Source organism: Nipponia nippon, unplaced genomic scaffold, assembly GCF_047370975.1.
Source record: "Nipponia nippon isolate SJK-2023a ecotype South Korea unplaced genomic scaffold, ASM4737097v1 scaffold_3, whole genome shotgun sequence".
NCBI classification, from domain to species: Eukaryota; Metazoa; Chordata; class Aves; order Pelecaniformes; family Threskiornithidae; genus Nipponia; species Nipponia nippon.
Genome location: NW_028262347.1, coordinates 40,249,166 through 40,274,050, shown reverse-complemented (window position 1 = coordinate 40,274,050; position 24,885 = coordinate 40,249,166). Strand labels below are relative to the sequence as shown.

Below are 24,885 nucleotides of genomic sequence, written 5' to 3'. Positions count from 1 at the left end.
TCATAGATGAATAGTCTTAAAATGGAAGCATATACCCAAAAATCAATGCACGTTGTAAAAACAAACTCAGGAACACACAAGAAACATCACATATCTTAAAGAAGCAGCAGCAGAAATTCAGTAGTCAGAAACAGAATTTAGTTTACAGGCTTCAAAAAGCTTGTGTGAATATTACAAGCAGCTTCAAAGTTTACTGCCAGGAGACGAGAACACACGAAGCAGCGCTTTCAAGATTTATTCCAATGGATAAAAATTAGATTTCCAGAGCAGCATTTAAGCATGTCCATGGCTGTACAGGGATGGTCTGACTAAGCAGCCTTACCTGTTCACAGTAAAAGGTTGTCGAGAGGGTTGCTGCTTTGGCATACATATTATGCTTGGAGAGCTTCTGTTGGGGCTGCCTAACCCTGAACTGCTCATGCTGTTTGTCCTGCTGGGAATTCCAATGCCCTGACCAACCTGGGAGTGGTTCATCATATTCCTAGGATTCATAGGCAATATCCCCCTGAAAGAGAAAAACCATCCACAGAGATGAATCTGTACAATAATATTTGGTTACTCATTTAGATTACTAACGTAGGGTGGACTCTGAGCTGTTGCAACTTAATTTGTGCTTAGCATCAACACACCATGTTTGGATTACTCTATAATTAATGTAGTTTTGGATTTCTTCAGAAATACCAGATGACCCATTAGATACTGAACAAGTCCTTGGTCAGGTTTAAATAAATACTTTAATATTATGCATTTGAAAAGGTGTTACAGCTCTTTTTTTAATGAGCAGTTCAGACCTACTACCTTAATATTCTTATACAGTGTATGACATCCATATAAAGATTTTAACTGTACATTTACCGAAACAACCAAAAAACAGCCTCTTACATTCTGAAGCAGAATTTGCCAGCAATTTGTCCTTTACATACAAAAATCACATAGTGTCTTACAGTAAGTCCTATCTTACTGTTTCACAGTATTATTTCCCTAACATAGGCAGTGGTCAACAGAAACTACTTTTCCTGTTTTTTATTAATCAGACTGTAAAGTAGTTGAGGCAAAATATGCAGAACATTTAACAAGAGCTCTGCAGAAAGACACAATCGCAGAAATATCGGCTATCAATAAATACCTGCTCGGAGATGGAGGCGTGTGAAGTGACATTGTTGGTACCCCTGTTGTTGGCGTTACGTGGCTCGGTAACTGAGTGCCTTGTGATAAGCTGCGATTTAACTGAGGGGTATTGTTGCTCATTCCCCTCATTGGAAGGCCTAGTGCACCTATTGAAAAAAAATTCAGAGGGGTGGAGATACAGAGCAATCAGGAACAAAGTCTTCTCCATCAGGTGTAGATGGAAACAATTTATGCTGACAACCTACAAAAAAGTGTAAAGACTGAAGGAAAGTGCAGTGTAAAAACTAAGTCCTTGTTTGCATAGTAGAAGCCCAATTATCTCAAATTTAGCCCTGTTTCTGTTAAACTTTAAAAAGGCTCTTTAAGGAATTTCTGTATTTGAGTCACTAACAAAATTTTATTTCCTTCGAGATGCATACTGTGGAGAAAGGTTTACTTTTGAGTTTTTGATGAGGACATGGAAACCTACAAATTACCTCAAAAAAGGCAGCATTTTGAGAAAATAACTGCACTCAAGAAATATGTTAATTACTTTTGAATAAACTGGTATGTATTTGGCCAGTATTTATAACACTGATCTGTCTTGTTAAAAATTAAGCAAATCTTTAATAACAAAGAAAATTATTAATATTTTGTTAACAATAACATTGCTTTTAGGACAACAAAAGCAACTTTTTAGGCCAGTTCTCTGTAAACTTTAAGTTGCTTCTTTTTGACAACAGAACTTCACTGTCTATGATCAAGTCAAGTTCAAACTTTCAAGAAAAGAAAGGAAGCAGAATTTTGACTGCCCTGTATTAGCATTTAAAAATATACAGAAGATTTTTAACATTGTGACCAAAAGTATTTTCTACACAAACAATTGGGCGTGACAGAACACAGTAAGCACTTCAGTGAGGTAAAAAAAGAAATCACTTTAACTCAGAACAGCAAAAGATAACCAGCTGCTGCCCATCTCAAAATGTCCAAAAAATTTATGAAGTTTCTCATCATTCTCACATTGCTTTTCTGTGTTTATGAAGTTTTGGAATGGTGGTCAAAGACAAGAAAAAGTAATTTAGTGCAACATATCAATAGAAACAAACCTAGCATATAGAATGTGATAGCTCTAAGTAACACTCCCTATTGCTTTGGCATAAGGCTGCTGAGGTAGACTCGTAGAACTCAAAACTCTATCTTGCAGACCAAACAAAAGAAAAACAGTGATGAATCAGCACTCTCCCATGGTAGATCACCCCTGCAGAAAAGCTGAATATGCCAGTGTACAACATGATTAAATACTAAGAAGGCAAAGAATGGGCATAGCATACGCTCAGGTTATCATCGTGGACAAGGTCTGAAGAAACCTCCCAGTTGTTTAGTTCTCACACTTGAAGAACTGCTGTCTGTCTGTGCCCTACCCTACAATTTGCAATCCAAGAAATTTGCAATAACACTCAAAGTTTTGATAACACTCAAATTTATCTCTATACATTCAGATTAAGAGGTAGTGTGACTTGCTATAACAGGCCTCCTAAGACTTCATTAAATGCTGATTATATCAAGGTGTTCACTGTAAATATTTTGGCAATTTGCTGCATCAGAATAATTTCAATAAGCAGAAATATAAGTAATATTTAATGCTGATTAACAATTAGGTGGAATTTAAAAAATAAAACGGTAAAGAAAAAATACATACACTTCCAAACTAGCTACAGTACACTGAAAAACATGATTACAATATTCAGGTTAATTTTATGCAAGCATTTGTTTCAGCGAAGCCAGTTTTACACTGATGGTTATTTCTTGTTGGCTTTCTTTAAACTAGAATTTTTAATGAGTAGGGCTGTAACAACAAAGTAGAACTATATTCCTGTGGCTGGCAAGTAGGGGCAGTTGAAATAATCACCATATGAAAAAAAAAAAAAAGAAAAAAAAAAATCTTTTTTCTTATGCTTCCTTTTTCCACTTTTTTTAACTGAGACAAGAGATCTGCATGGGCTATATTGGAGGAGGCTGATCAATGAAGTGGCCAATTTCCTGCCTAACAGTTAAGTTTAAGTTACATTAACTCTATAACATGACATCTTGCTAAATGACTGACAGCTACCAATCTAAAAGTGCATAGGCATTATCAGCTTTGTTTTTCCCAAAAGTATTTTAATCATAAGCATTGACTTCAACACAGAAGTTTCTTGCTCCTTTTTCTCAAGAAAACTGAACCCTGATAATATTTACTTTCTAGTTTTTAGCCATGCATGTCTCCATGTTAGAAAGATTATGTCCTAGGCACCACAACCAACTGAATGAAGAAAGTTGATGAAAAATGTTAACCTTAAAAATAAACAACAAATAACTGTGAGGAACAGAATGAATAAACCACTTCAGAAGCTTTATACAGTTAAGTCTGAAAGGTTCAATAGTGCCAGATTCAGGACCCAAAAAGCCAAGAGCCAAACATGACTCTCAGACTGGCCAGAAACTGCTCATATAAACCTCAGTAGCATAATCAAATGCCAGTTTATATTATGTGGTCACTCATCAACAGCCACTGAGATAGTAAAAAAAAATCCCTATATTTTTTTAAACTATTTGAAGAAAGCCGAAAGAAGTTCTGAAGGCCATGCATCTAGCAGACAAAGCTTTTAGTTTGTCCAGATAAAAAAGTCCAGACTCTCTAAAATACTCTGAAGACACTTTTTCTTAGATTCCAAGTCAGATGCACTTGACAACAAAGCTGCAAACATTCAAAAGCATACAGTGATAAAAGAGAGATGTTCACAAACCCGTTTTACTTGTGTAACTGTATCTAACTCAGATATTCTGAGTCACTTTCTGGATGCACCTCTCAGCTACAAGGAGGCTCAGTTCTCAACGCTGGCCCTTAAGTTAGGTGGCTAGCGTTACACACTGCGACTGTTGTTCTACAGGTCTTCTATTGCAACAATACACACAAGACTGGCAGATACAGAAAAAAATCTTCAAGGTATGGGAAAGAAAAAAACAGTAGTGCAGAAGGCAATAATCTTACTGGCATAGTTATTTGCCAAATGTGAGTGGCCAAGCATGTACACAAGATTTAATTTGCTCCCGTAGAGCATGAAATATCAGTTATAATTTAAGGTATAATTTCCTTCTATTCCTTACGTATTTTTCTGAACCAGGCTCATTTTGGCCCAGCTCACTTTCCTTAGTTGTTCCTTCAGAGAGTCACAGTTAAATCACAGACATTCTTTATACGATGATTATATTTGGATATTTAAGTTATACGGTGTCAATATATGATACTGCATAATGCAGTTTAGTGCATACTAGTTTAGTGCATACTAAACACTGCAAAAAATGCATACTAAGCAAAGCAAAAATGTATCTTCAAAAGAAAAAAAAAATGGCACAAATAAGGAGACACTGTCTTTTTTACAATCACCAGAAAACAAAGCCATATGCACGTTCTCTATCCAAAGAGCGTGAAACTAGAGCATATTTAGCATAAAATAAACATATTATCAATAAAAAGAATTCTTACTTTGTTGCCCGTATAAACTTGCCCCAAACTGAGACAGCTGACCTGATGTTGATGGTGATGCCAGCATCTAAATGAGAGAAGAATAAAAGATTATTAAAGACACAAAGATACTGCACTATCTTGGTCTGAAAGTTTACAACTGTATATTGCTTTGCCAAGAAAGCCAAAACAGCAACTGAAAACTCCTTTTAAGTCATCAGAAGTTTTAGAAACTCCCCAAATTATCTGCACAGTAACAACTGTAACAGTATAGTACATGCCAATAAAAATTTGACTTTACATGTATAAAAATAGACTTTCTTTTACTTTCAACAAATAGCATATAGGAAGAAGATCCAAAAGCTTTCAGTTTTTCTACCCTTGTAGCTAAGACACCCATCTTTACAGAAGGAGGAATACTCAGGTATTTAAATCAGATATAGGATTTTTTCTCTCCTGCAAAACACGCATCATACAAGCAGATCAAACCCTGTTCAATGTAATAACAGCAAGCGCAAAATTTCATATTATCAGTAGCAAAAGGTGGGAAATGAGTGGCTAGGAAGCAGCAGGTATATAGAAACAGATATGAACTTCAGATAAGATTCCAATGTTAAAATTATAATGTACCCCCCTAAGGGTACACGCTTGTATACACCATATGAACAGGCAAGATGTACAAACGTCAGAAGGAATATTTCCTGCTCTATTATGCCCACTTTAGAGACACCACATATTACCACATATTTCCATTAAAACCTTTTTTGTCAACTTTCAGACATCACACAAGAAGTGTGACAAACTAGAGAGACTCTTGAGAAGATCTAAAAAAGAAAAATAAAATCAGGATCTATGAAGAAAGATTGAGATTTGGGTTTGCATGCTCCAAAGAGAAGGCAACTAAGGTAGGGACATGACACCAGGCTTCCAGTCATTGCTGTAAGAGGAGAAGAATAAACTACTCTCCATACTGCTGCAGAAATTGAAAGTATTAATAAATATGAGAAACAGGAGATTTAGGCTAAACATTTGGGGAAAAAAAAAGCCCTTTGCAATCTTAAGGACAGTTAAGCACCAGGACGTTTCTAAAGAACAGATTAGGTATAGCTGATTGTCCCTTGGAGCAAGAAGAGGTATTAGTTGACCTAATCCATCCAGCTCACAACAGAATATGCTACTCGTACTTACTAACCCATAGGCACATGTCTGCTTGTTTAGCGCAGTAGTCTGGACTTGGACTGAATTTTAGGATGGTTTCAAGGAAAGGAATGTCTGGATTAAACAAAAGGGGATTTCAAGCTTTTTCTATTTGAGAGCAGAGAATTCAAATAAAAATAACTTTTACTGTGATAAATTACAAATTGCTTTGTTGACTTGATCTAGACAGATGTAAAAAACAAACCTTATAAACTGAATCTGCTAGTTGTCTATACTGAGGCCAAATGTAGATGGTAGAAATGAGAAAGAAGACATGCAGGATAGACACTAAATATCAAAAGTAGCATTCATGTCTGTAAATCACAAAGCATTTACGATTTTTTGAATACATACAGAAAGCATGAGAAGAGAAATTACAGCAGGCAATTACTGTAGACCACCAGAAAACGTATCAGAAATATCACCCCAAAATACTATATACTCACACATATTCTGAACAAAGTACACATATTTGATAGTAAGCAACTACAGCAACAAACATCCACACTTGCATACATAAGAGGTTTGAAATACTAAGACAAAAACTTCCCGCAGAAAAAAATATAACTAAAATACATGAAAAACTGGACCAATGTTCTCCTTTCTTAGTGAAGAACTGGCTGTGAGCAAAAGAACATTTTAAATAACTACCAGTGGCTTCAGCTCAGCACTCAGGTTCACAGGCCACATCTGCATCAGCAAGTAATGCTGCCAGAGAGAAGTGCATTTGTAAAACAAAAAAGTTGGTCCTGAGGGCCCAACATACTACTGTATGCATTTCTAACTAGAGTTAGCTGTGACTAAAACACCTGATGCCACTGACTGGTTGCCACTGACTGGTTGCCAGTTCATGAGTGAAACAGGTTTGGTGCATCTCTTCCAGCTTATTTTGATCCAGAAGGAATCAAATTCACTCACACCAAGACTGCTCTGCAACGTGAACCAAAGCATGCAGAAGTGGGGACACCTGGAAGACAGACTTCAAAAGCACACTCCCCACCCATACTAACAAACTGATGTTTGTTAAACATTGATAAAACAAGCTGATAGAGTAGTTTTAAGAAAGGAAAGACAAAGTAAAATGGGGAGGTAAAAAAAAAAACAAAAACAAAAAACATTCGAGTTTGACAAGTTGGAAAATCCTAGAACATGTTGCAAGGTGTGGCAAACTGTAATTCTTTGGAAAAAATGAGAGAAAAAGTTACAAGAAACCTTCAGAGAAAATGACAAGGGCACACAAGCAAAAAAAACAAAACCAAACCAACCAGACATTCAGATAGAAACAGCAGTCAAAAAGTACTACTAGCTCTGGGACAGGTAAGGAAAACAGTTAAGCCAAAAAGAAGATCCAGTAAGAACAGCTGCTCAGGGCATTCGAAAATTGCTGTGATTGTATGTGATATAATAAGCAGAAGATGGTAAAAATCTCAGCATAAAACCCTTTTATTAATAATGTTAGCTTGGATACAAAAAAAACCCCAAAAACCCAAAAAACAAAAAAAGCCCCAACAAACAAAACCAAAAACCAACAAAAAACAAACAAAAAACCCCACCAAACAACAAATCGCAGACCTAAGATGTACTAGATTACTTGAAAGAGAGGAAAAAGAATCCCACCTCTTCTATACTGAGTACTACTTGACTTTTTAAATTCAGTTTAAAGAAAAGGAATGGCAAATAATATTTCAGGAACACTGCTTATTAGAAATTGGATTTTCTTTTGAAACATTGCAAAGTAGGTCACATGTATTGTGCCATTTGCTTTTACATGAAAAGTTAATTGCAAAATAACTTGTAGAGAAACCTTTATCGAAAACTGTAATAAAGGCCAAGTATTAAATTCAATAAGTCTAACAACTAGTCTTAAAGTCATAACATACTTAGAACATCAGAGACAACAAGCTTGAAGAAGAAATAAATAAAAGTGTCTGTGGATCTGTTCCAGGCTGATTAAATGCAGCATTTCTCAAGTCTCATGGAGAAGGAATATGCTGTATGGGTATCTCACTTATTCTTCCGCTAGTTTATTTTGTAATATGCCAAAAAACCCTCCCCAGTATTAAGCACTTCTTTCTGTCATAGGTAAGTAAGGAGTAGTTTAAAATTTTGTCTTCTTTTTCTGTTATTATTTCGATATAATTTCGATATAACAGCAAAACAACTAAATTAGCCAAAACCTTAACCTATGCTACCAGGACCTTTATTTGCATTCACCACCTCTGAGTCACTATTATATAGTGTACTCAAACTTGGTCTACCAAACATAGCAAAGTTTCAAGATGAACGATATTAGTAGTATTAAAAACATTCCTTCTGGCATTCTGCAATCATTATTTTATATGACTGGGCTACTAATCACACGACACACAAAATATAACAACCCTCCAAGAGTGTACTTGCAACAGTGGCTGGAAGTCACTCTTGAATTTCTTTTAGTCTACAACAGCCAAAGGTCACGATAATCTTAATAAAAACCAAGGCAGTCTAACCCTTAAGGTCACTAAAGCCTCTTCCAGTTGGTAAGATCTTTTAAACTTTACCCAATTCTGTCAATATTTTAGGAAAAAAATGCTCAGAATCATACCTGTAACAACCTTTGAAAAACAAAATGTACCCAGTTACTGAGATCACGTCAATGAACAGCATATTCTAGCAGTATATATACAATACCAATGTTTTAAAACAAGTGACTAATAATCATACAATCATAGAATCATTGAGGTTGGAAAAGACCCTTAAGATCATCGACTCCAACCGTTAACCTATCACTGCCAAGTCCACCACTAAAAATCTTGGCAGGGGGGCTGGAGTTAGATGATCTTTAAGGTCCCTTCCAGACCAAGCCATTCTATGATTCTCTGATCTTTGATCAAGCCAAGGAAATTGTTAAACAAGCTTCTGACACAGCTTTTGCTGCACATGTACAAAAAATCCTCCACTCTTCAAACTTTGGAATTTAGGTTTAAATCAATTTGCCAGTGGTTAGCAGCTACAAAACCCAGTTGTGACACAGCATGGGATTTCTGCTTCTCTTCCAACCTTGTATGACTGAACAAGACAGATTGTTTCAACTGGCTTTCGCTGTACATGTTAGGAGCCGGAGGAGGCCTAAGACATGCATCTGACAGGGCAAGGAGACAACTGAGCAAACAAGACCTTGGGTAACATGAAGGGTGCACTTCATTCTGCTAGTGTATGGAAGGACCGACACTCAGTACCAGCAGGCTGAAGGACTGAGTTGATGATAGCCAACTAAGATGTGAACATCATTTTACTTACAAGTCTCATATGGTCACAGTGGAGGTCTGATCATGGGAGATTCTGCTTCTAAACTCAAACCAACCGATGATCCAAGCAGATGGCCCAGTTTTTCTGGACTGGTCCACGCCAAAAATGAGTAAGCTATAACGTGCTATCAGGCAATTTCCTACCCCTGGTGATGAACGAGATTTTACTGTAACTGCTTTTGTTAACTCTTGACGGGTTTACTGCAGTAAGTTCATTTAAGAGTGTCAACAACCTCAAAAAAACAGCACCAGCAACTGCTTAAATTTGCCAGAACTGTGAAAAAAACTGCTGCGTTTTACAACCTTCTCGGGAGACTGGCGAACACAGGCTGCAGCCTCCCTGAAAGCAGCGGGAGGCAGCGGGAGGAGGCCCAGCAGCAGAGCTGGCTGACAGGGTTCCCGCCTCCCCGCTGCACTGCAGCACCCTGCCTCTTCCAAGCAAACCCCCAACTTACAGCCGCCTGTCACCGTAACTGCAACGGTAGCGCACCTCGGCACGGTGGCACCAAGAAAACTCAGTAAAGCAACGCTTCCGCGAAGGCTGCTGTGTTATGCAGTCATAGCCTAAAGCTACTTCACTAAACACAAAGCAAGCTGAAGTTAAAATACATCAATCCAACGCTAGAAAGTCAACTAAAAGCAAAACATGTTAGAATAAGCAAGTAAGTCTATGAATAATATCTGGCCTGATAAACGATGGTTTTCTCACAGGTGCAAACATCAGCATCATTTTGTATTTGCACTACTTTATTTCTGGTACCTGCCATCTGTGCTGCACTATTTAATAATAAAACAGCTGACCCACAGCCTCAAAAGGAGAAAGTGTTATACTGATGTAAAAAATAGTAAGTCAAGCCAACAAATAAGAGATTAAAAGAATATAGACTTTTCTATACTCTGCCAGTTTAATATTTAGTATTATTATTAGTCTTCCTCTAGATTACAAAGCATTTTTTATACAGTGTTCACAAAATTCACGTTACAAGAAAGTATTTCCGAATCCTAAAGTCAGAGACCAATGAAGAAATTTTGAAAGCCTTATATTTGCTGGGTATTATTTGCAAGTGAAAATTGCTACTGATATATGTTATTTGTGAAATATAAAACCAAATACAGTACTGAAAAATGTATGAAATTTTATTCAATCTTTCAGATTTCACCATTTACGGTTGTGGTCTCCTGCCTCCAGTGGCACTTGGGAAGCACACAGAGGTAGGTCTGCACTGCAAGCATAACCTTTTGCATTACATTTATCTCGAATTTTTTTTGTTGTTGGCAGCAGTATCTCAAGATCTCAAAGGCAAGATGTTGCCTTTGAATGACAATGACATTATTAACATGAGGTTAACATGGCTATTAAAGTAAAACTATAAAAACAAATTCTCCCTGCGTAAACTCCAAACTCCATTCAGTTTGATGGTACAGTGTGTTAATGAGTCAAAAGATGACTGAAAACTCGTTGAAAGCTGCTACCAAAAATGCCATAAGCAATTAAGAACTAGGACAACAAAGCAAAAATTTAATTTTAATTAAATAACCAGTTGCATACAAAAACCTAAAAAAAGCCACCCACACACTGGGCATGTAAACCACCAATATTACAATACAATGTGTTCAGTGAACTGAATTATTGTGTAAGAAACCATAACCTCCCCCTTCTAGAAGAGGCAGAGGATTTTATGCATGGAATTAATTTGGTCCAAGGAACCACTTCAAATGCTAAAGCTGACATACAAAAACTATTACATATTGTCGATTTAAGTGGAGATGCAGTAAAACATAGCTTTTAAATAAAGTACAGAAACAACATCTAGCACAGTCATTTAGTTCTTCGGTTAAAAAAAAAAAATAAAAAAAATCTTACTACAAACTCAACCGTAGCGAGAACTATATACTCCAGTCATCAATAGTGAAATTAATTTCCTTGTGACATAATTTCAAATTGCAAAGTGATACGAAATAACTGTGACTAATTCAGACATATACTTCTTGCACAATGTGTGACAGAGTATGAAAACCCATTTTCCTCTCTAAGTAAAATTAGTTTATCATGTATTGTTTTATTTGACAAACCCATCCAAGTAGTAACTTGTAGGTGACACAGTAAAAGGGTGCATTTTGCATTCTAAACTTTTGGCTTTTTCTTCACACGGTATAACTTATAAAAACGCAAGCTATAAGTAGAATGACAATAGGCTCTGAAAGGGTATACTGCATTAAAGCATAAAAACTCCCTCAATTTGTTTCTAATCTCATCCCCTGCAAATCCTTCCAACTGTTTTCAATTAACAGCATTACAATTTTCATTCATTTAAAGTCTGTTTTTGTTTATTTTTTTAAAAAACATAATATGTGCTCACTGAAAGATGCAAAGTATGTTTAATCACTCTCTGGGAAGGTAAAAATCAACTTTGTTGCTTTGCAACTCTCACTTCAAAGAAAAAAGCTTAAGCTGTGTGTTACACAAAACAAGCAGAGCAAACCAACTCACTACTCAGTCAAATCTACAAGAACGTTTCTATGCAAAGTAATGCATATGAAAATATTCATTCTCCGCTTATAATTAAAGACATTAATCTATTTTCTCCCAAAAAATAAGCTTTACTTTTTTTTCCCCTCCACAAATGGATCAAAACTTTCAGACTATGAAAAGTTATTCTAATGTTAAATAGCTCTATTCAACCAGCATTAGCAAGAATGCTGTCACTGCTGCTGATACAAGAGGATTCCATGGGAATTCTTAAATACTTACAACTCCTCTATGTGCAGCATCTGAAGTTAAATTATGACTAAGCTGACAAACTCTCATGCAATAACTAAGGCAAATGGCAAGCCAGACGCCTTGGGAAACAAGATACCATAGGCTGCCTTAGAATCCTGAAAAATAGCATTAGAAAGCCAACAATCCAGCTGGAACAATGTGGTGTTCAGCAACCCTAACGCCAAAGCTGTCTCCAGAAGACTGATTAAACGCTTCCCATATTTAGTTTCCCAAACTTAGCAAGATTCTGGATTCCTATCTCCGTGGTAAGCTAAGTCTTGTTTCAGGGTTTTATCTCTTGTACAAAAGTACCACCTCTTTGTAAGGCCATATATTTTAAAACAGAGTAAGAGTTAGGTAAAGGTTCTACAAATTACTTTAATGGAAGTTTGCAGGAAAAGGCTTTGGTAATAGCTTCTGACCATCCCTTTGTTGTATCACCACCATCGTGCACTTTACAAGACAAACCCACTGACCTCTGCCTTCATGCAACTGTCTCCTGACAGAGAAACACCTGAGTTTGATCCATCACAGGCATGCTTCTACTACATCAGGATGGAAGAAACCTCTGGAAAGCAGGCTCCCAGAATCAATAACGCGTTTCACTGTGCTCAATATCCAAATCTGAGGACCTCCTACTTCAGGAAAGGTAGTGCCAAGGAGCTAGATTAATAGTTGCAATGAGCCAAATCTAATCTGCAGGCTGGATCTTACTTGCCTCAATTGCTCAAATGTTTTTGACTTCACAAGAAGCCATGTTTTGAAAGAACTGAGCTGCGAAAGAACTGAGCTGCAAAAGAACTGAGAAAGTCCAGAATTAGTTAAAACATTAAGATTTTTTCAGAGAGGACAAGAAACTCGGCAAACTAACCCATTAGAAGTGCAAATCAGAGAATTATTACTATTGTTACTGTGAGCATTTTATCATCTGTTCAGCAACTGGGAGAGAAAATGAAAAGCAAAGCACTGGGCCAAGAAATGGAAAAAACTTTCATTGAAAAAATTATATTAACTTTCCTCATAATTTGGACAGATCTTCATTAAAAGGCATGTCTGTCTACTGTCAGATTTATCACTGCAGTTCAGAACAACAGAAGATGCCCTGATCTTATATTCTCACGTAGGCATCTTCAGTGGATTGGGCTAGACTGGTCAAACCTTGTAGAGAACTTCTTACATTCTTACACATGAGAAATCAAAGTAGTTCAGACTGAACAGGTCCCATCTTTTCTCAATGCTCATTTTAGTTTGTTTTTGTTTTGTTTTTCTCATTTGAAGACAGTAGATTCAAAAGTATACGAAGGCTTTGAGTTACCAACTTCTACCATTGTCACTCTATCAAAATAAAAATACATGTACCCTTGTCCTCAAAATGATTTTGCTAAGTACATAGACAGCTCTATTAAGTTGGTGAAATTGGCCACAAATAAGCTCTGTAATTATTTTGTGGGCACATTGTGCATCTTGTTGTCAATTTAAATTACAGGACCACACTTGTTTCAAGCCAAATCTTAACTGTTCTAATTTCTGCAAGTTCTATAAAATACCTAATTTCTTTGTGAAAGGATTATTGACCAGGTTATGACACACTGACCTTAAGTGCAGCAGAATTCATAGACAGAGCATTCATGGATATACTCTGTTCAACTTCCCTACTTAGCACAGCAAGGTTTGTGATGACTCAAGGCAAAGCCACTCATTCAGTAAAAAGGAAACATTAGGTGGCTTGAGTGAGATCTAATCTCATCTAAGGAACCATAATTTTGTGCCTAAAACAATAGACCCAAACAGCATCTGTAGGATTGTGGAAGCACTTGTGCACATGAGTAACATGCAACTTTGCCATTTCAATTACCGTATCAATCCTGACTGTCTAGAAATGTATTCCCTAGTGAAAAAGCAGGTAAGTTAAAAGAAAGCTTTTAGTTTTTAGCTACACTGAGGCTCTGAAATAAAAATAACATGTCCTAAACTATTTGCTGCTGCTACTTCCTACTTGTAAAAAGTATTCAAAATTTAAGACAGGACTTGAGCAGCCTTAGTTCACTTTACCTTTGTGTAAAGGAAATTCTTTTAAAATTCATATTAGCCAAAGCAACAAGTCACAAGAATACCACATCAGTAAGTCCTATGAAAATTGTTTATTAAAAGGCATAAAATTTTTTTTTCAATTCTCTTTCAGATAGGTTCTAATTTTTTTTTTTTCACTTAATGAGCGAAACCTCCACCTTAGGCATTAAAACAAGGTAGAAAGTTGAAAAGCTCCCAACCCAGTCAAACTGTGCGCAAGTCATCAGTGTACCCCACTTGAAGACAATGCCTCTTCACGAGGACAGAAACCCTACTGTAAAAGTAAAGTGAAAAATAGGTTCTTAAGTTTATACAAAATAATATGCTTGCAGTATTAGTTAGTCCTTACTCTACTCTAAATTTTAGGAAGCTTTCACCATTCTGTATGTTCCTCTGCTTGGAGTACACACACACACAGAGTAGCAATTCCTTGAAAAGTAGCAACTTTTAAGGTTAGAATCAGTGAAAACCAGAAAAACACCTAGTCATGTTCAGTACGAGGGAGAGTAAATACTAAACAAGCTTTAGCCCTTCCCATAGAGCAGTATTTAAGGAAGCCACTCACAGAGGGCTTCCCTCAGAACCACTCTATTTTGGGTTGAAGAACTCTAGAGGATAAATTAAACATAAATGAAGGACTCAGGATTCATGTGTATACATGATACATTGCAGAAAAAAGAAAAATAATGTTTAACTGATTTTCTACAGGTTTGTAGCTAAAACCTGCCATATATGTCTTCACATAGAGAGCAGGTAAAATTAATATAAGAAACTGAAAATGAAAAAAAGAGCAATAATTCAAATTGCCGTAAAACTGCACCTTGTTTAGACAATTCTACTACAAGAAAAAGCATAAAGACTGCTGTTTTTCAGTAAACTTACAAAGAGATCGTGTATGCTATGTTTTAGTCTTTTTATTACCAGTTGGATTTTCTGAGTATAAAGGTGGTTTACTCCTTTCCCCAAAGTTTCCTCTACCTTTATTTTTTCCCCATATTTACCTACTCCATTTCAATATAAATGTGAAGACAGGAAGATTCAAAGTGTTTCAAGATCTAGAATGCTGGAAGATTTTCCCCGCACGTGTCCATAAAACTTGATCTAGGTTTTGAACGTTAGTCTTTATTAGCTTACTCAGAGAAAATTCTGAGCAAGTTTATTTTTGTCTGTCAATACTAAGTGTTATCCGAATACCAACACAGTCAATATATTTATTGTCTTCTTACATACAGAGCAACATCTTTAGTAGAATTCCAGTTGAAAGACTATTTGAAAACACAGTTATTTTCAATTGGAAAAGGTTTTCAAAGCTGCAACATTGGGTGGAAACTAAAAGAATAAAACCACCTTTGCAATCTTTCTCATCTAATGTGAGCCAAATGAGACATCAAAAAGAACATGTAATACAGAATATACATTTAGCTATACATGACTGATCAAAGGTATACAGACAACATCAATATCACCACCATATATTTATTTTCATCAACTTTCAAAAAAAATATTACAACAGCATATAATGGTTTAAGATTTCATAAACATAAACTCAGAAAGTTATAATCGTCAATCATGAAGCTACAGGGGGGGAAAAAAGATCCCTTAACAAGAATTTGGAAATAAAACTTTACAAGGCTTTTGCAAAAATCACTCTTCATTTCCTGTCGGAACGAGATCACTTCTGCCAACTACAGCAGCTTCTATGCCCCATTTTGGCCACTTCTCCCACAAGCTTTCACGATTTCTCATTTGTCATTCCTGGTGTCTGGAACACCCACCTTCCTTCTCTTGAAGTCCCATTCTAAGATCCACTTCTGCAACATTGCCTACAGAAAGAGTAGGCAACTAAAACACTCGTTCACTGTGTCAACAACATGCCAAGCATCAGCTTTCACTGTGTACACTGTACAGCATAGCTTTCATCTCACTTTACCTTTCTTACTACACTGTAATGATTTCTCTCCCTCAGTGCATCAAAACTAAAAGTGGGGATTTAGTACCTAGGAATCACTTTGGAGAAATAGCGTCTACTGTTTTTGAGTGCTAGCTGCACTCCCCAGTGCTCACAGGAAGGAAAGTATGTTCAACATTATAAATATTCCATTGTCCCTGTGTGCATCTGTGGTACGTGCACAGACGTAATGGACATAAACAGAAAAGAGCAGCCTATTTAATTTTCTTTACACTGTAGTACATTTTAATCCTTTGCTGGCTCACCTGAAATTTCTCATCAAAATAACTTATGAAACTGAATTGGAAAGCTGCATTTAAGCCTTTTTTTGTTTTGTTTTTTTTCTGTTTTAAAAAGCCTTCTACTCTGAAGCTATGTCCTTCTATCTTTGAAAATCTGGATTAAAATTCAACTAACTAAGAGTCTATAGGAAATGTTTATGTTTACACAGGTCGCAGTCTATCAAGACTGTTCACACCTGCTATTAAACAACTATATTTCTGGACAGTCATGGAGGCAGACTCAAAGCAATGATACCTTTCTGAAAGTCAAAGGATTTTTTTTTTTTTTAATTAAAAAGAAAACCTAGCATATATGTTGCTTACACGTGCTAAATGCAAGCCTGTCATGAGACGGTATTACTGACCTCCAGGTGACATGAACCTCAAGTCATGCTTTCAGTCTTCCACATCTTTCTACATGCTACTCCATGTAAGAGTGAAACACTTTACTGCCTAATTTATTTATTTCAATAATAAGCAGAGCTTCAGTAATGTCAATGCAGGTCTAACATATAATAATGCATTATCAAGGGAAAAAAAATGTTTAAGAATGGTTGGTTTTGTAACTTCGTGTCATTACAAATGGGAAGTAGAATACTCGAGCAGACAAACAAGCTGCACGAAGCATTTTCAGAAATGAAAAACAGCTGAAGATGTAAAATGCAAAACCACAACAAAAAAAAAAACTGTAGACACAACATGTAAACACAAGATATAACCAATAATCCAATTTAAGCTACAAATACAATTCTTAAAGATGAAAAAAATAAAACCCTGGCAAGCATATGGCTGAAGTTTACATGTATAAACTCACTAAAATTAAAGCACTTGCCACTGAAAACACTGTCATTCACAGCTTAAAGCTAAATGAAACCCTTCCTCACATATATTTCACATACTGGAAACTATCTCACTATTGAAAGGGGAAAAAAATAAGCTTATCCAACTTACATCTTTTTCTGACCGATGTGGGAACATCGATGATTGGCTGTAGTACATGTTTTCATCATGGTAGTCACCATCAACCCCCTCTACAAACTTCTTCCTTGAAGCACCAAACATGCTGTTTGTCACCTAAATAAGAAGAAAAACAATTACATACCATATATGATTTGGTTTGCTACATACTTGTAATAGTATATGTTTTAAATATTTGTAAGGATTGTTAAAAAAAATAATACCCTGTTTCTAAACATTTGAAAATTCCTCTTTAAAAATATTTTCTGTATATTGCCAACATAATGGTTCTTCCAAGTGGGATTTTCATCTGACAGAAACTTATATTTCAGAAAGGACTGGGGTGGGGAGAGTGGACATGCTTAATTTTTTGGAGGGGTCTTCATTTGTTGGTTGGTTTTTTTTGGAGTCTCATGACCCTTCACTGAGGTTTATTTAAAATTACAGAATGTCAGACAACAAAACACCAAATTTCTCAAATTCTCCTCCCCTCAGGTAAACGCTTTCCATCTAAAAGAAGAAAATTAAGGAACGTTCTTTAGAGCTCACCCACCTTATAAGAAACAACAATAATAAAAAAGGAAGAAAAAAAAAATATCACTTCCGTGTCTCATCACTGCAACTTTGGAAAACCAGCTTTCTACTCGACCCTGCACACTCAGAGCCATGATTAAGTAAGAGAAGGTTGAGCTTAACCACACTCAACAACCTCATGACAGACCAGCAAAGTTACTGCAGACAGCCCATAAAAACCCCCTAGATTTTATTTTGCCCTTACTCCCAGAGGCGCACATACACACAGACAGAGCTGCTAAGTCAGGAACTGGAAACTGAAGAAACAGCAACCACACAGCTGGTCACAGAACCTTAACTCATTAGAAAATTTAATCCCACAGCAAGGTCATACAACATCGCTAAAGCATCTACCGCATGCAGTGCACATTTATACACCTCTCTTATTTATGTAAAAATACATACACCTCTGTTAAGTTCCTTATCTATCTGGCTACAAAACACTATCACAGCGCAGTGTGGGCTAACCAAGCCCTGTTTTAACCTAACAGGTTAATGTTCAAACCCGCTAAATGGCACATACTGGTCAGCACTGAACAACTTGCCCAGTTTCTTGTACCATACGGGGAGACTGGAGACAGCCAAAAGGATAGCGATCAACCCTGAGCTACTGCCCTACAAAACATACCTTCAAACGGATCTTTGACATCTTGAAAGGTAAGGAAGCTAAGTTACAGTTAGCTTATGAAATGATCTGAGCCCTAAGATTTACTATCTTCACTACTGACAGCATTAGCTAAACTTAAAAAAAAAAAAAACAAACCACACAGGAAAATTTTTAAAATATTTTTCTTCAAAGTGTCATTTTGCACTACTTTACGCTCATGCTTGAAACTGAAATTTCAAAATTTTCAATTCTGGTTGGCTGCAGAGAGAGTTACTTTCAGCTTGAAATCCTCTTATCCCTACTGACACAAAATTACTCTGATATTCCTCACAGTGTGGCTTATTCAAATTTCACCTTTACTGATGAAGATTTCTAGGCAGTGTTTAATAACATGGGTGCTCCTATACCAGTAACAACTTAAGCCCATGATTTCAAAGCCATAGAAGTTTTGAGTAAAAGTAAAGACAACACTTGGGATGCATTTAATACAGCTATAATCACAGAGTTGTCCTAAAATGTTCAGCTAAACAAAAGCTTATTCCACTAGTCCTATGGGAGGGATTCAGATATTTAGACTACTGATGTCTCAAAACATATTTATCATCTGTTACACACGTTAAGGCATGTAAAGATACTGCACAACTTCTCCAGATGAAACGTGTATTTTATGATATTTACAAAAATGTGCACATGTAAAGTCCCAAACTGCTCAAATGCATTCGGCTGACTTTCACACTTGTAGTGAAGCTTTCTTTACACTACAAGCGTATCCCACTGTGCTAATCCCCTCACAATGCAATTATCACCTACCAGATGGGATGGAGCATTTAACAGGCTAAGGGGATTATCTTGTCCTTTGCTCTGCCTGAGTAAAGTGCGGAGAGATGAACAGTTGCCTTTAACTGCTGTAAAAAGGATTTGGTGAAGCTATCCTGAGCAATGAGGAGAAGCTGAGTGTCTCAACCAGCTTCTGCTCTTGAGAAGGTACAAGGCAGTTTCTCGCAAGGCCTGAAGAATTTTTTGGTGGTCCTTAAACAATATCCAGGATAAGAGAAGATTTTTTTTTGCCACATAACCTTCTCTTGTGAGACATCATCAGAAAAACAAAATTTAATTGTGACAGAAAGCAAGTCCCGGAAGCGTACACCATACTGTACTAATGTAACACCTAACCCTGAGCTACAGTACAGGAACTATGTAAGGGGAAAAAATGATTCTGTCTTTAACCCTGTAGCTTTTGATCTTATTTCCGCAAATGTTTACACACGACTGGCTACGTACACACTGTAAAGATTTCTGAGTCAGTGGGGTAAGATCAGAGGTTTCAGTCTCAAAATATATATTTAAAGCTGCTGCAGGAAAGCTAGTATGTCCAAATATGAAGTCTATATACTGAAAAGCTGAAAGATATTTTAAACACTCCCCACGAAATTTAAATTGTCTAAACCATTATTTTCTATATTGATAATTGTATAAGACAGTGGACCAAAAACTAATCAAGATTATGCCCTGAAGACTGATGAAGTGCACTGATATTAATATGGAGTCTTACAAGAGCATGGTTATTAAAAAAGAAATGAAGAAAACTTTTAATAATTAGATAGATTAAATATTGATATTTGTATTGGCAACCCATATTTCTACACGATACCCAAGAGGATTGTGCTGATGAACTCCAGAGAGCAGAGCAGTGCATTGCAGGCTGCAGCGGAAGAGGGTAAGGCCAGAGGAGCCCTACCTGCAACCCAGCTGCATCGCCGTGCCCGACTGCTCTGAAGACCTTCAAAAACTTTTTGCAGAGACTGACACTTCTTCACAGCAGCATTTTTGTAAGCAATTCTGTGTCGTTCAATGCTGCCAAGCGAAGCAGTCGCGTGCAGTACTCAAGCTGTCCACGCTCCCACCGAGGGAAGGAAGCGGTACAGGCACTGGAGGGCATTCTGGCAGCTGCCTGCACCCCTAACAGGATTTCACTTCACTAGAAAGAACTGCCACTTGTTCTCAGGGTGAACCACAGCACAGATCACAACAGAGAAACACGGTGTTGCAATTCACGCTACTATCCAGCCCTGTTACAAAACTAACAGCACGATAAAATGAGGCAGCCACTAAGAACCAGTAACTGAAAGGGCAGAAACTGGTATTAGAGACTGAAGCTGCAGCTGCCGTAGCCAGGCTGCTTACTTCTTGCTTGTTCTTAGGCTAACTCCATCAGCCAATTTATCTGCTTCCCAGTAGTCACGAATGACAGCAAACAGCCTGCAAATTTCTGAATCAGAGCACCTATCCCCATGCAGACTTTTGTAATATTACAGCAGGTTTACACAATGACAGTATCCGATCGTTGCCAAGATATCAGTAGGCATCTTCCTATCCACATTAACTTACTCCACTATTCACTAACATATTCATTAGTCAGTCATGCTACAAGCATATGCACAGATACTGAAAAAAAACACTGTCGCAGTACTATTTGTAAGAAGGCGTGAGAATAACTGGGGCTGTGCCAAACGCGAGCAGATCTGCAGATGGAAATTTGTTGCTTATTTCTTAGGACAAGAAGCCACCAGGAAGCCTCATACACAAAGTCTGCAGCTCCTTTTTCATAGGCCGATAGATCAGTTTGCAATCAGCTACAGAAGTAAATACAGCAAAGTTCATGCAGCACTTATAAATACATTTTAAAACCTTTCGAAAGTAACAGTGACCTGAGGTTTTGTACCTTCACAGGGCCTAGACTGATGAGGTGAAAGGTAGAAATCAGCTTTTGTATTTAGGTCCCTCATCGATACATGTATATCTATATACACACACACATTTCTGCCAACACAATCTCACAGAAGCGGTACTCCAGTTGCATGGCAATTTTATTAAGTAAAGAATTCATGTCTACTCAGCCTAATTTCATACAGATCCCTCTCCTAATCCTGTAACTACTTTTCCTGTTCTACTGTGGGAACTCAGTCCTCTATTGCACAAAACACATTGGCAGTGTAACCATTCATTAAAAATGTAGAAATGGTGTAGTTCTGTCAATTCATCCTTTAGCATAAAATGGCAAAAGTACTTACAACTCCCATTGGTAGACCCATGTACAAATATTATTAGAAAATATTCATGGTCACAGAGAAAGAAAGGGTAGGAGCTACATGTTAGGATGGAGTTCAGAGAACTAACCAGCCATGCTGCCACAAACCATGCCCGATTCCGATCGGATGAACACAAGTGCTTCTTTCAAAGCACAAGCACATCATGTTTAAAGACCAGATCTGCCCACAACTTCAAGTTAACATTAACGAAGCAAAATGCAGTCCCAAACCCGACAAGACCTTTAAATACTTCTGTGGAGCATTTCCTAACAACAACCACTACAGGGGAACTAAAAGCACCGCACAAATGTTAAGAACTTGAAGCCTCTAATAAGCAGTTTGCTGCAGTCACTGACCTTTATCCTTCAGCTGAGTACATAACCCATGACAACCAACAATACTTATTAAAAAAAAATTTAAAAAAAAAAAACAAACAGATTTCAATAAAAATCCTTTCCATTACAAGATACACTGCAATATAGCATACTTCAGCACACAAAAACTTGTGTGTTAGCAATGACTGAAAATACATTATTGACATAGAATTTGAGGAAAAATAAAAAATTTTGTCATCTTAAGCTGCAAAAAGATCTTCTCTATAATCACATATAAAGTGGTGCTATGGTTGTATATTAAATTAGTTTAACAGCCTGAAGCAAATTATAGTATTAAAATATGAAAACTAATTATGTTTCTGTTTTGCAATATTACTATAGGTAGTGCCCGAGAAGCGCTCACTGACGACATTAACATAGCCAGCTCTAAACCAAGAGGATACTATCAAAACCTCTCTGGAGAACGAATATTTTTAATTTTGCATAGAGCAGAAAAATCGATCATTGCGTTACAACTGATTAAACTCATCATCTTTATGAGAGCTAAAAACTATATATATAGTAATACAAGTTAAAAAAAAGAAACCACTTTAGGATTTTTAGCAATATCTTCCCTTTCCTGCTCCTCCAATGACTATGGCATTTGTCAGCATGCACACTATCATTACGTGAGAGCAATTAGAAGTTGTAATCTCAGACTGATGTTACAGAGCTTCCATCTATATACTAAGGGTTTTGATGTTGCTGTTTAGGTCTTCCTAAGCAAAGTTAATAATTTACTCTATTTTTCTCTTCTGTTACAAATCAATGTTTTCACATAAGGTAACATACTTGCACATCCAAAGTATCTACAAAAGTGACCCTTGATGAGCCTTTCAGTGAGAAGTAAGTGTCTCAAAAAATAAATGTCTATCAAAAGTCACGTGCTGGTAACCACCAAATCAGCCTGCAACTTAAATCAAAACATCAAATTTGGAATTCCATCAGTTGGTAAAAGATAGCATAAATTCAATTTATAGTAGAAACCGCTACTGTTTATGATCCTATTTCTGAGTGTCAAAGATAATTCCTATTTGGCCCAAACTGGAACTGATATACAATAGAACATATACTACCAACTTGGTAGATGCAAAAGATCTCTCAAATCCCAACCCTTTAGTGATAAGTTATATCTATTAAAAAACACCATGAAATGTACACCGGAACAAATAAGATACATTTTATTTTCAGGATGAAAGACAAAACAAAACTGGAAGTTGAGATCCTTTGTTCCCTCATTTCATTTCACAATCACAGTCACTCTATTTCCCCAAGGTGACTGATAACCTCTAACAGCATACTACATGTTTATGTTATGGTAGCCCTTCAAACAACTTTGTAGTGTCAACAGTACATAATCATGGAAAATAGAACATTTTACTACGTTTCTTTTATGTTAAAAGGTCTTTTTCCTTGATGAGCTTAATACTGGCACAGATTTGTACTCACTCTAAGAATACAACAGTAAAATAGGTGTTTTGTCCATCTTTAACAACTGTCTTTTAACTTATGCAAGTATTTTTAAGTTTAAATCTCAGCAATACGAAAGATTGAAATGAGAACCACCACAATGTATGAGACACGAATCTGCCAAAAACCTTGAAGGTTGGATAGCCTTTAGAATAATCTCATAGTACTTGATTATTTTCCAAATTCACAGAGCACTGTAAGGAAATAACAGCCATAAAGCAACTATTTGATTTACGAACTTACTTAGGTCAAGTCTCAAAGTAGTGCAAGATATAACCGGTCTCCTTAAAACACTGCATGGTCTTTTCCTTTCAAAAAGGAAATAATATGACAGACGAGATGCATAGCAACTTCCATGCAGGAACTCCCGACAAAAATTTTGAGCATGAAGGAAACAAAGAACATACAGTTATGATTTCAGACTACCCTCCACTCATATTCTCAAGAACAGCCATCTACAAGGTAAAATTTTTTCAAGTATTCTATAAAGTAATAACAATGCTTTCAAAAGCTACACTAAAACTGTGAATCTCTGCTGCATGCAAACTATGTCAGGTAAGTGCAATCTCTAACATGAAACGAGCCACAGAAAAGCCACAGAAATTCTCCCAATGAAGATCTACATGCTGACTGTTTTAAACCTTTAACCATCCCTAACTATTAAAAAAAGGAACACTTTAAAACACTCCTGAAATAAAACAGCACAGGAGGAACAAGAAAAACTATCCTACATTAAAATAAAAATAAGCCAACATTGACATTACTAAAGCTAAACTTGAAAATTGAGATTACAAGAAGCTCCATTTGGTTTCATAACATGGTTGACACCATGCCCATCCTAGGGCAGATTCCCGCAGGTTCTACCCTTACTAGTCACAGGCACAAGATTCGGAAGATGTGTGAAACCAACAGTGGGTGGGGATATTTGCTTTCTACAACTACCTGAAAGGAGGTTGTAAGGACATGGGGGTCGGTCTCTTCTCCCTAGTAACGAGTGATAGGATGAAAGGAAACAGCCTCAAGCTGCACCGGGGGAAGTTTAGGTTAGATATTAGGAAAAACTTCTTCACCGAAAGGGTGGTCAGGCACTGGAACAGGCTGCCCAGGGAAGTGGTTGAGTCTCCATCCCTAGAGGTATTTAAAGAACAGATAGATGTGGTGCTTGAGTACATGGTATAGATGGACCTGGCAGTGACAGGTTAACGGTTGGACTCGATGATCTTAAGGGTCTTTTCCAACCTTGACGATTCTATGATTCTATATGACTTTGCACTAAGCTGTGTGTACTTCCACTCAGGAAATAATCTTCAGACACACCATTCAACAGAATCCAAACACACACCAGACAGACATTTCAAAGACGAGAAAGGCAGCAAGGGATCTGCAAAAGTGACCAGAAGAGCAAACAAACTAGCACTCCATCTCCAGCTGCTGTGGAGAGAAACCAAGAGGCAGCCAGATGCGTTGCAACCTAAGGAGAAGCAGGAGCGTGTCCTTTGTAGGCAAGGCAATGAAGTCACAAGTCCTGACTAACCACGCACACATGCATACCCACACACATACTGTAAAACACGCAGCTGGATTATCTGTCAAAGACATGGTTTAAGGATTTTGTTGATCAGGAACCACTATTACTTGTCTGATAATATTATAAATAAT

At 36.9% G+C, this 24,885-nt stretch overlaps 1 protein-coding gene across 6 annotated transcripts in view; it reads right to left on the bottom strand.

Annotated features, from left to right (window-relative positions):
* Positions 1 to 24,885, bottom strand: part of CNOT2 (CCR4-NOT transcription complex subunit 2) — a 95,323-nt gene that overhangs the window by 22,893 nt on the left and 47,545 nt on the right. For 5 of the 6 annotated variants that reach the window (XM_087766057.1, XM_087766053.1, XM_087766054.1 and 2 more), the window contains 4 exons: positions 17,108 to 17,230; positions 4,634 to 4,700; positions 1,127 to 1,274; positions 323 to 505 (listed from right to left, as the gene is read on the bottom strand). In XM_087766057.1, coding sequence (XP_087622183.1) covers positions 323 to 505; positions 1,127 to 1,274; positions 4,634 to 4,700; positions 17,108 to 17,218 — 509 coding nt within the window. In that variant the 5' untranslated portion in view covers positions 17,219 to 17,230. Of the gene's footprint in view, positions 1 to 322; positions 506 to 1,126; positions 1,275 to 4,633; positions 4,701 to 15,702; positions 15,751 to 17,107; positions 17,231 to 24,885 lie in introns of all 6 variants that reach the window. The other variant, XM_087766060.1, reaches the window with a different exon arrangement.